General features: G+C 44.7%; 1 protein-coding gene across 1 annotated transcript in view; it reads right to left on the reverse strand.

Moving 5' to 3' along the window:
• Positions 1–2882: 2882 nt before the first annotated feature.
• The window catches only part of LOC144933116 (glutathione hydrolase 1 proenzyme-like), a 30413-nt gene continuing 20734 nt past the window's right edge, over positions 2883–12561 (reverse strand). The window contains exons 9-12 of the mRNA XM_078857675.1: positions 11827–11936; positions 11060–11172; positions 9885–9998; positions 2883–9117 (exon numbers count right to left, since the gene is read on the reverse strand). Of these exons, the coding sequence (XP_078713801.1) occupies positions 8971–9117; positions 9885–9998; positions 11060–11172; positions 11827–11936 (484 nt within the window). The 3' untranslated portion in view covers positions 2883–8970. The remainder of the gene's footprint in view (positions 9118–9884; positions 9999–11059; positions 11173–11826; positions 11937–12561) is intronic.

The raw sequence follows: 12561 nt of genomic DNA on the forward strand, positions 1-12561 counted from the left end.
ATCTCGCCCAATTCCTGTTTCTCCTTTGACTGTGTTTGCGGCAGATGACTCACCCGCTAACTTTCCTGGTTGAAAGTATCGGTTGGGAAATAAAAAACACTGGCCAGCCCGCCACTGTTGTGCATGCCAAAGTGAAAGGGACAGCATATTCTTAGGTTTTTTCGGTAAAGTCACGTAGGTAAAACATTAAAATTAATAAAAGTAAAATAAAATAAAAATCACGACGTTTCGGAGGCAACACAAGCTTCCGTCTTCAGGTGGAACCGTCATAGCCACGACAGCTGTATCAAGTAAATGAGAGATTGCAGGAGCTACCACTCCGTTTATATAATGGTTTCATTTACTTGATACAGCTGTCGTGGCTGTGACGGTTCCACCTGAAGACGGAAGCTTGTGTTGCCTCCGAAACGTCGTGATTTTTATTTTATTTTACTTTTATTAATTTTAATGTTTTACCTACGTGACTTTACCGAAAAAACCTAAGAATATGAATCCTTGCAGTCACGAAAGCTTCAAATCTAGAATGAAGGGACAGCGTTTGTGTAAACGTCCAGAAGTCTTGCAGTTGCCTGCTGGCAGAAGAGCGTGGAATCGAGGGAAGCTTTAGCCGGTCGCACACACCAAGACCAATGGACGTGTCAAGAAGCCAAGACGTCTGATGAAAAAAAAAATCGCTGAAATAAGCATCGAGGCAGTGCTCATCTCCTGTTCAACATCCCAGAGCCAGTGGTTGATACTCGACATTCCGCATTCCCGTGGTGGGGTTTAGTTCTACCATCGGACAACCACTGTTGGCTTCTTCACAAAGTTGGGGGGGGGGGATTATGGGTTGGGTCGACCAGGACACGAACTTGCAATATTTCAATTGTGAGTCGCCCTCTCTGCAGGCGAGTCACCCGACCGGTTTGCGCGTTGCGTTCAGTGATGTCGGAGGACTTGTGATGGCTTACGGCTCAAATGGCACTTGTTGTGAACAAATTTGTGCCAATGGGAGGGCACAGTTTAGAGGTGGAATTCCAAACACAATGGACCTTTCGCATACTAATCCTCGTGTACGCAGTAAAACGTATTGTCAAGCGATCCATTCAGATGCCGGGTTTTGTAAGCTACGTGTCGGAGGAGGCCATTGTGTGGCGGTGTTAAGGGGAAGTGGTATTGTAGTGATTAGCCCAGTGCGCTACGAACCCAGTGACCCGAGTTCGATTCGAGCTCAAGAACCAATAACAGTGACGAATATCTGAACCGGTCTTAGGCCTGCCCTTAAGTGAGCACTTGGTGCAGTGGGTAAACATCTACACTGGGGAGACAAAGGCGGCCGGGCGTGGTGCTGGACACCCACCCCCTCGTGAGCCATGTCAGCCTTTACGATGTACTCGATAACAACATTTGGACCAAGAGCATTACAGGCAAATTACTCAACTGGAATTAGATAACAATAATCGCCGGACTGATGCCGTATATCACTCTTGCAAATGAGACTCATCCTGACTCATCCTGGTCTCATGAGACTCATGAGACCTGGTTAAACAAAATAAACGTACTTAACGTGATCTTTAAACTTTATCCACACAATCTTAATTTAGGAGCTTTCGTGACTGCAGGAACTATTCTTTGGTTCTTTTCGGTTAAGTCACGTCTAAAAATAAAATAATAAATTAAAATAACATATTACGACGTTTCGATTGCAACACAAGCAATCATCATCAGGTATAAAAGAAATAGCAACAAAAAATCTAACAAGAAAACTATAGACAGACATACAAGCAGACAGACATCACAACGGCACACAGAGAGAGGACACACATCGGCACAAAGAGAGGGGTTGTCTCTATGACGGTCCCTTAAATATAGAGAGGGGGGGCGAGAACGGAGAGAGGGAGGGGGCAGAGAGAATTAGCATATCAATGAGTGTACGCCAACGTACTGCTGCTGCTGCAAGTAAGATGACAATGTGGAACGCGCACGCAAAATTGAAAACTATGAGACAGGCACACGAAAATTAAATAACCCAGCAAAATATCGAAATGTGATGTAATACAACACAGAGAGTCGGTTAACACACAATTAACGCATAGCCTGGTTGATTACGTGTTTCAAAATTTGCTAAGTTAGAATTTTAAGTGTGAAAATTCCAAAGAGAGGACACAGGCAGAGAGAACAAATAGCCAGAAAGAAAAAGGATAAGCTTAAAACTTCCCCGTAGAAGTGGTTCAATCTACGGGGAAGTTTTAAGCTTATCCTTTTTCTTTCTGGCTATTTGTTCTCTCTGCCTGTGTCCTCTCTTTGGAATTTTCACACTTAAAATTCTAACTTAGCAAATTTTGAAACACGTAATCAACCAGGCTATGCGTTAATTGTGTGTTAACCGACTCTCTGTGTTGTATTACATCACATTTCGATATTTTGCTGGGTTATTTAATTTTCGTGTGCCTGTCTCATAGTTTTCAATTTTGCGTGCGCGTTCCACATTGTCATCTTACTTGCAGCAGCAGCAGTACGTTGGCGTACACTCATTGATATGCTAATTCTCTCTGCCCCCTCCCTCTCTCCGTTCTCGCCCCCCCTCTCTATATTTAAGGGACCGTCATAGAGACAACCCCTCTCTTTGTGCCGATGTGTGTCCTCTCTCTGTGTGCCGTTGTGATGTCTGTCTGCTTGTATGTCTGTCTATAGTTTTCTTGTTAGATTTTTTGTTGCTATTTCTTTTATACCTAATGATGATTGCTTGTGTTGCAATCGAAACGTCGTAATATGTTATTTTAATTTATTATTTTATTTTTAGACGTGACTTAACCGAAAAGAACCAAAGAATAACTTTATCCACACGTGAATTCAAGGCCCCAATCGTCCAGACAAATAGAATGTTTCGTATAAAGGCTTTATTGTGAGTAAATAACAATGTTATAAAAATAGACAAAAAATATTTCATCGTAAATGTTCTGTAGATTATACGTTAAAACAGAAATGCGTTCAATCAGTTTGTATCTGCACAACCATTCATTGACGCTGTCCTACACACCAGCATTTTTTCAGTTTTCATGCAGTAACAGGTATGCAAGATGAACAAAGCGCGACTTTTTCGTATACAGTACACGACTGTGATCCTTAATATTCTTCAACTGGTCAAGTTTGAAACAATATAAATAATATTCTTAAAATCACAGATGATCACATTTGAAAATCATGCCCTTTAGAATCTTTAGGTCACCATCACGCAGGGACACGCGTTCCGTTGAACCCCCGGCAAACAGAACCCACTGCCGTTTGTATCCCCTGCTCCTGCGAGCCTTTATCGGTTGCTATTAGTGAACGAAAGACCACGGTTTAAGCAGTCTCGTTTCCCAAAGCACCTACGGGGGGGGGGAGGGACACGCTGCTGTCGAGATCTGGAAATTCAGGACTGCTTGCACGCACCGACGTGGAGGAGCGTCGGACACGTTTCACTTTGATTTGTCTCGTGCGTAAATGCCCCATAAAACCCTGGCTGTAAATAAATGACTGCCACCATTTTATTTTGAAGTGTGGAGGCTGCCCTGGTGTGGTGGTTATAGTAGACTGGGCTTGAAATAAGCAAGTTTCTTAAATCTCCCCTCCCACCGCATCAGTCCGCCCCCCAACAGTATCAATGGGTTTATCAGGGTCAACACTGCCAGCAGCGGTGTGAGCAAGTATGTGCAAGGGCTGCAGCTTTACTGTTACTGTTTTATGGTAGAAACGGTCTCTTGTGAGGCCCTGCCATTAAGTGGGTTTTCAATTGATGCCAAGTCGCCTGAGCTTCCACCCACACATGGTGCGTGAACCGTAATACCCGTGCGGCTGGGTATATTCACTGAGTGATGTCCTGGGGAGGGAAAAAAACCCAAGAAAATCATTCCAATGACATCAGTCACTCAGTCACAATCGTCTTCATGTAACAGATGGCAGGTTCTGCCACCTGTATCATATCGCCTACAGATACAAGATGCCTCCCACTTGATCCTGAAATGAACACGTTAATAAGCTACATAAATGCATTTTAATTCACAAAACGTTTTGTAAACTACATTCGACGCACATTTCATATCGTCCGACAAGCAACAATTGCGTGGAATAAACTCGCACGTGAACAGTCTTCGATTGACGTAGTCAGAATCGTGAATAACATTCGTCCTGAATTAGCCACAGGCAAGCCACGTTTATTCAAAGTGCCGCATGAGGTTTGGGCGTAAATGTTAAGAGGATTAAGGCATAAAACCACCGTAGGTGAGGCATAAATACACCTTACTGTATTGTGTCACAATGCACCCTGCGCCTTCTGTATAAACAATCGACTTTTGTCAATGTCACCTGCCAAGCAATCCCACACTTAAGTTTGGGGCACATGCCGTGGGTCAAGATTGAGGTGTCATCACGGGGAGGTCTCCGAAATATTGTTGATCTGAAACAGGAGGGCCCCCCACGCTGATGTTTTTTTAACGGCTGAATGTAAGTATTGTGTTTGTTCGGGTATTCATAGCAAGTTTTACAAAACAATGGCATCCTCCAACGCAGTGCTTCTCAACCTTTTACATTCCCCGAGGCACGCACCGTCAACCTCGCTCGGTCTTTGTTGGCACACAACTAACCGAGATTTTAAAAAAAAACTATTGTTTTCTAGATTGACAGCTCATTGCTCGAGATTGAACACTAATTTGTTTAGAACTACTTTTTGTGTTTCGATTTAAAGCGTTCGTGACTGCAGGGATTCATATTCTTGGTTCTTTCGGTAAAGTCACGTAGAAAGGAAATAATAAAATAATAATAAAAAGATAAAACATAATTGCTTGCGTTGCAGTCGGAAACGTCGTGAGAATTGTATTGTTTTATAATTTTATTATTTTATTTCCCTTCTACGTGACTTTACCGAAAGAACCAAGAATATACTTTTTGTGTGTTTAGTTTGTTGTCCTTCCCCCCCCCCACCGCAAACTCAGATTATCACGATGGGCTACGTACGGTGCAAAAGAAGTTACACGTAAAAAAAAACACTGATCGAAAGATCCCAACTGCGCACGCGCGACCAAGGGGGGGGGGGGGGTTAGAGGGCCGGGGGTGGGGGCCGACGGCTGCCCGCTGCCGTGCTGCACCGCGACCAATGGAGAGGGGAGGGTTGGCCACTGTACCACAAAGAGGTGATTTCGTCTTTTCCTAGCTCGGGTACGGCAAGGTTCTTTTTAAATCCTTTATATTAAGTTCACTTGCTTGCTTGCTTGCGCGCTTACGACCGTGCAAATCTTTCGGTCGTTTTTTTAACCCACTTCCCGTGATCCAATCGAGCTTGACATTTTGCACACAGACTCGTTGTGCGTGACAATTTATTTTCGTGAAAATTTTTTTCCAAATTTTTACACTTTTTTTAAAAAACATATTATATTTAATTACCAATTGCTTAATGGTGGCAGGCAATCATCTGACCCATAGGTGGCAGCCATCTCAAGCCAGAGGACGAGAGGACTCTAGCCTGCCACGCATATAAAGGATTTATAGTGAAAAACTTTGTTTTTACGGGTTCATTTTTCTTTCCTTGCTGTCGAATTCGAACACACCACAGCACACCCGCGAACGTGCTACAGAGAGAGCGCACTGGTCTGATGTTAAAAACCTTCAAAAGATAAAGGTACTGAATATATGCGACTATACGAGCGTATGCTATTCGTCTCAAATTTTATATGCATCCTTTAATATACGTGTTTTAAAATATATACTCATGTACAAAGATAATTTTATAAAGCTTGGCAGCAAAGGCAAATAACACTTTTGTCTAAATACAATCACATCCTCAGACAATTTCCATTCCGTAGCAGTATTCTGCACGTTTGCAATATTTGTACAAAGGATAGCCATGTATTTGATGTGCTTCTGTCATAGGCAGCAGTTAATAGGAGGTATTTGGTTTTAGTTCATGCATATGATGCAAAGAGAGTGCGGTGTGGGACTGAAGTTCAAAAGTGTGATCACTCTGGTGGCCGGACATCTCAGGGATCGGAGCGTTGGCACCGCTGACACCTTTGGTTTGAATTCAGTTTGCAGCTGTCCGTGATTACATTTGATTCTCAAACATAGTGAGATGATGATGTCAGCCTGGTTATAAAGGACTGCACACAGAACAACAACAACAACAACAACAACAAAAATCAATAGAAATACATTTCATTCTTCTGCTCTATTTGGCAGAAATTCTGGGTTCTGAGAATTGAAAATAATTTTGACCGCCTAAATGGGTGCGTGGGAAAGTTTGGCGCCCCATACTTCGGTCGATAACGTTTACTTGAAGGGATCTTAGAAGTAGTTCTTTCATATCTCCTTCCACAGGGCCGTTCTCTCACGAGGGGGCAAAGCACTGTTGTTCTCTGCGAGTTCTGACAAGGACACCCTGAACTCATGACATTACACCAATAACACAATTGGAGTAAAAGTTACGGATATTCGCTAAACAAATATGGGCCCCACATGCCTCATTTTGCATCTCCACCGTTCTCAAATATTTGAATACATAAAATTGCAAATTTACACCCTCTCATGTGTTTAATGATATCTCGCTTCTTTACAAATGTAATTGTGGGCTCTTTTCCTTCAGTAAAAAAAAAGTTTTGGAAGTTTGTGGTGGAGGGGTAAAATAAGAGGCCGGGGAGCAAGGGGCGAGTGATTTCCTGCACAGTTGATGGGCCACTTCCTCACGCCACAAGTTTTGTTATTGTATCTACACATGGACTGTTCCTGTGCCGCGTTGCGTGCCAGATACAATCGAGAGCAACGCTGCATCGGATGAAGAATGTGCGCTGGAATGGAAAAATCAAAAGCAACAGCGCAAACATCGGAGGGTCCTACATGGCACGGAGGGAGAGCCACTGCGATACGGCAACCGTAAATGGGAAGGTGTGATGTTACGACATCACGATACGATATCGGTTTTCCCCGATACGACGTCTACTCCCGCGACATCACTTTCCCGCAACGTAAATGTTTTTTCGTTTGATGTACGCGTTGGCAACAACTAAAACATAAGAATAACAACGGAGTCATCGTGAGGAGAAAGAAAACCCGAGTTGGTCTCATTTCTTCGAGGGGAACGTTTTGACGAAGAAAGCCGTCATAGAAGGAAGCACGGAAGCGAGAGGAAGGCCGGGGATTGGCATGTTGGGGAAGTTGAAGGAAGGGTCACTTGTGCAAGTCAAGCGGAGGGCAGAGAACAGAGAAGGATGCAGCGGATGGTAGCCAAGGACATGCTGTTAAGGCAGAGCGCCAAAATATAATTACTTTCAGTACAAATTAAGAGTAATTTAACTGTAGCGCACTCAACATCGGCATACCATAAGTCTTCTATAGCACACATGATGTTAGTTAAACAATCGGGAAATATTTAAACGCATAAACTATCTACCAAAATGATGACATCGAATACTGTAACCGCCATAACATTTACTCCAGAATATAATAGAAAATATACTCATTTAAGCTACTTGTTTACAATCAAGTTATTTGAAATAAAATCTATATTTTTAAACGACAAACTATAATCAGGATATTTTGGCAAGCAGGCGATACACTGATCGTGAATCTTGTGTCGTATGCTACATCGATATATTGTACGACGTAAGAATCTTACAAGTCTTGCCATAGAGTGGCAGTCCTCCTCCTGCTGCGATAATCTCCACTGTCGCACCACCATGAGGCAGTTGCACACAGCAAATGGGGATTGTAACAAAGCAAACTCTGTCATCATCATCATCTGGTCACATTGCTCAGCAGTGCAGCAAGCAGCTCACAATAAGAGGGTCGCTAGTTCACCCTGGTTGGGGGTTTCACTTGGCCCATCATCCCTCAAACGTTCAATAAATCGAGTACCACCTTGTGGGGAAGTCAACAGTCGGTGTTCCTATGGCCACAGAAATTTGAATGTGGAATGTTCACCCCCACTGGCTCAGGGCTGTAAACAACCATGAGCACTGCCTCAACGCTCTTCTGTGCAGGAAATGGCTTTGACTTTGAACTCTAGCATCAAAGTGTTGTGTAACCCACGTACAGTTTCTCCACACTAGGCCGCCGAAGCCGTGCAAACAGAACTGAAGGCCGAATTTACATTTACCACTGTACAGTGTCATTACAGTGGCACAGCGGACGAAATATTACCGAGTGCATTGTTTTTTTTGCTGCTGTGCCGTACAGCTCTCCGATGTGTTTTCGCACCGACAACATCGGGGATGGAGTGCGCAAAGCAACACGCGGTACAACCCGAAAACACACCGCAGAGGTAGAGGAGACGGCCTGGATGATTCGTATTATGATTTTGCTATCTTTCCCTTCCAGCACTATTCCACTTTGCATTGGCGTGATCTGTTGAGGAATGCCTGTGCTGTCACGTAACCATGTATTTAAAACAATAATTTCTGTACAAGAACACTGATGGACAAACAACTCCCCCTCCCCCCCCCACACCCAAAAACGTTTAAAATAACGACTTTGTTGTTGCACATTACAAATATAAAAATCTAAGCCCTCCGATAAAATCTCGACAAGCAACTGTGACGCCACCGTTATTCTATCCAGGTCGAGTTGACGTCTATGGGAAAAGTGAGCCCGAGCGAATACATTGTGCAGCGGATAACTTCGAAGGATGCCTCGCAAGCAGCGAGATGCCACAGAATTCGTGGGCCTCTTGTTAGCACCTTGCCAGCTGGAGGCCACTGACCGGCAGGTGCTCGTAAAACTCACAACTTCGAAGGGCACAGCAGAGGAACAGGACTTGACGCGCCGAGCTGTTAATATGACAAGATCATTGCGTTGAGTTTTTGTCCTTGTAGCGGAGCGGCGCTTGGAAGATGCCACATTCGTAGGCCTCTCTCCAAGCATCCGACGGACAGAGCACTTGAAGCGTCGGAGACACTTGGCAGAGGAGCGTGAGACGGAGGGTGCTTGCAGCTCGGCCTGAGTGAGGGCAGCCCTCTCCCGGGCCTAGTAGCCATCGGCCATTGAATACTTGCGAGCGTCAGACACAGCTGTTATGGCTCCATCCTCGCGCCAAATGGCTTGCACCACACCAACACTGGGGAATTTCTGCTTAAACACGTGGGATTTCTTCTCCAAAAGCAGCTTGATGGCCTGTTGGTAAAAAAAGGGTTAGAGAGAAAACAAATGGTCGTGATGATGACGATTACGCAAAATGCACGATCCCATCCGGTCACAATAAGGTTCTAGTCTAGTGGATATATCAAACTTTTTGATGTGGCAACCTCCCCAATAAAAACCACCAGTCCTCGCCCACCACCCCACCACAGCCTCCGTGAGCCCCCCCCTCCCCCCGAGTTTACTAAGGGTACACAGAGAGATCACATGTCCATGCCTGAGATAACAACCCCCGTAAGCTTCTTGGGGCCCTAAGCTTTTACTCAGTTTGCTTATGCCGAGCGCCACACCACTGAACACTCATCATTGTTCAATTTCGATTTAAAGCTTTCGTGACTGCAGGGATTCATCTTCTTGGTTCTTTCGGTAAAGTCACGTAGAAGGGAAGTAATAAAATAATAAAAATAAAACATAAAAAAATAATTCTCACGACGTTCCGGCCACAACGCAAGCAGCCGTCCTCAGGTGAAGAAGACCAGGTCTGTCGGGGAGACAGTTGGAAGGGGGGAAGGGCGCCCTTCCCCCCTTCCAACCCAGCTTAAATATACGCTCCAAGCGTGGTGGTATTTAATTCAGACGCTGTCTCCCCGACAGACCTGGTCTTCACCTGAGGACGGCTGCTTGCGTTGTGGCTGAAACGTCGTGAGAATTATTTTAATATGTTTTATTTTTATTATTTTATTACTTCCCTTCTACGTGACTTTACCGAAAGAACCAAGAAGACTCATCATTGTTGTGATCACCTCATTGAAGCCTGTTTCGTTCTGCAGGGAGAAGTCTCCCTGGTTGATGTAGAGTCTTGGCTGGCACACTGCATTTGGCAGATCGTACCCAAGCCACAGCACGTTCGCCAAGACCTGCACGGGAGAGCCTTGTTTAGACACGCACTCTGCCGTGGCCCAATAGTCCCTGCAGCAGACCCTTAGACGAACAAGACGTAAAGAACAGAGACGACAAAAACTACAAGAACAATGACAACAAAAGAAACAACAAAACATCATAAACAACCAAGAGCATCAACAATGACAACAACAACAACAACGAGAACTTCGACCACAAATCAAACAGCGTCGGTAGCAACATCGCTAGTGACAACAACAAAATTACGACGGACAACAACAACAACAAAGACAACGTCAACAACGAAAGGAACAAATAAAAAAAAGGGCGAGCTGCCACTGGCAAGCATCTCACGCCTGAAACAGAATCAGATCAGAATCAAAATATGTATTTATACTGGAGGAATTTGATGAGCTATAAGACTCTTTGTCACAGATGTCCAATAGGTTCTCCCCCTCCCGACTTGCTGGCGGTCACGGTTCGTTTCAATCTTTGTTTTTGAAACATCACAATTTAATGTAGTGGCCGCAGGGTGTCACGTACACCGATCACAAGCAACACGGTCGAACGATGGCAAATAACCGATTCGTGTGCGCGCATACACAGATGCACGACCGTGAGCGCGAGAGATTCCTTGATGTGTCGTTCCCCAACTGCCATCTCGCTTTCCTTACGACAGAGTAAATGACACGTACGGCGTGCGCGCACACGATATAAGACCTTCAATTAAACAGAACGCCAGTCCAAGAGGCAACACGCCCCACAGGACATGTATACCGCCACGGAAGGGGAGCAATAACTCCAGCTCGTGTGCAGGAGCGAGGTTTTTCTTTTTTGTACGTTGCGAGGCCGTGAAAGATGGTGACAAATTTGGGGAGACTTTCACCCACCACCAGTCATGATAGATCGCGGGTGATGCCGATTGGGACGCATTTCAACAAAAAATGATCGATGAATCGACGCATCGTTACGCAGCTGGAGCTAGGTTTAAAAACATTGACAGCTTCCACCGCAGGGGTGGTCCGGCGGGACTTGAGTGTTCGCAGCTCCCGCTGTGGAATCACGGAGCGGTGCTCACCTGCGCTATCGCCGCTGTGATCTTGGAGCCACCCGAGGCGCCGATCACCATTTTCACAAATCGATGTTCGTCCAGGAGGAGGCTCGGGCTCATGAACGAGATGGGACGTTTCCCTGCAGTGACACGAGCAAGGCATTGCAGGGCTGCACCTTTTTTTTACTTGAGCTTTTTCCCCAGGATGCATTGACAATAGTGGTGAGTTGAGTTTTTCAACAATGCATTTATCAATTTTCAAAAGCCTGAACAACATCTTCCTGTCCTTTTGGCAGTGAACAATCGTTGGAAGTGAGATAAAAAAAAATGTGCCTCCATTCAATCACTGCGAATATTGTTAGATGACTTTCATAAACTACATTATTCAGTTGGCAAGGCTGATATTGTCCCAAAGAACAGTGAGCCACAGTGAAAAGCGGAGCTTACATGGCCGGTAATGAATGGAAATGGCCCGGTAATGGCCTGCACAAATTGGCAGATCAACAACATTGTGTCCCCGTGGGAATGTTGAACAAAAAGCAGGAAGTGAGTTTAACTCTCCCTAACAAATTCTGTTTGCAGTGACAGCCTAAGAAAGAATAGGACAAATTATTTGCTGCTGCTACTGTTTTGGCAACGGTGTACAAGCACGAATAACAAACAGAACAATAAGCTCAACACATTTGTCAATAACGCCGTGGCCTTAAAAGGAAAATTATACAAGAGGTAGCGTTTTTTCGGGGCAATGGCCCTCCTTCAAAGCACATGAATCAAGAATGAAAATAGGGGTTTACACGGCTCGATGAAGTTGAAGGCCGGTTTGCCGGCTTGAGGGCAGGAGAAGTCGGACATCTGGTCGTTGAGAATGATGCCGGTTCTGTTCGACACGACCTGTGAACCAAAACTATCGGGTAAACATTGTTTTAAATTTAAAAGGTCAACAAAACAATAACACGGTCGTTTTTGTCTTTTGGTATCTCCATTCTGCCATCTCTGTCCTTATTTAAACTGACTATTAATATCCCTAAAGTTTAATTGTGAATCTAATTTTACAACATAATTGCAGGTCAACCAGCGTATCATGCCCCAACGTAACCCTGGCTGGCAGAACACTCCCTCTCGCTCCCTCACCGGGAGCCCGCACCGCACACTGTACATGGTGCCTCTGCGCTAACCAGCGCTTACCCAAGCCCCGCTAGGGCTGGTCCTACGCCCAATAACCGGGCTGCACATAATGACAACACATTATTCACCGCTGCCAGTGATTCCATGAATGACGGATGTTACAATTTGGGTTCGTGAGTCAATTCAAGAATCGATGTTTGTTTTCAGCTCGTGAAAAATTTACTTGCCAAAATTCCAATGCAAAACCCTCCTGATGAACACTTTTGAGGCTCCGTAAAGATTTTCCGTTTGGGTCTCAGCCGTGACATTCACGTTTTGCACGTTAGGCCTGTGCCACCACTGCTGGGCATCCTGGTTAAATGATGGGCATTTAAAAAAAACAATAAACCCAGAATTCTAGATTT

Source organism: Lampetra fluviatilis, chromosome 6 (genome assembly GCF_964198595.1).
Source record: "Lampetra fluviatilis chromosome 6, kcLamFluv1.1, whole genome shotgun sequence".
NCBI lineage: Eukaryota > Metazoa > Chordata > Hyperoartia > Petromyzontiformes > Petromyzontidae > Lampetra > Lampetra fluviatilis.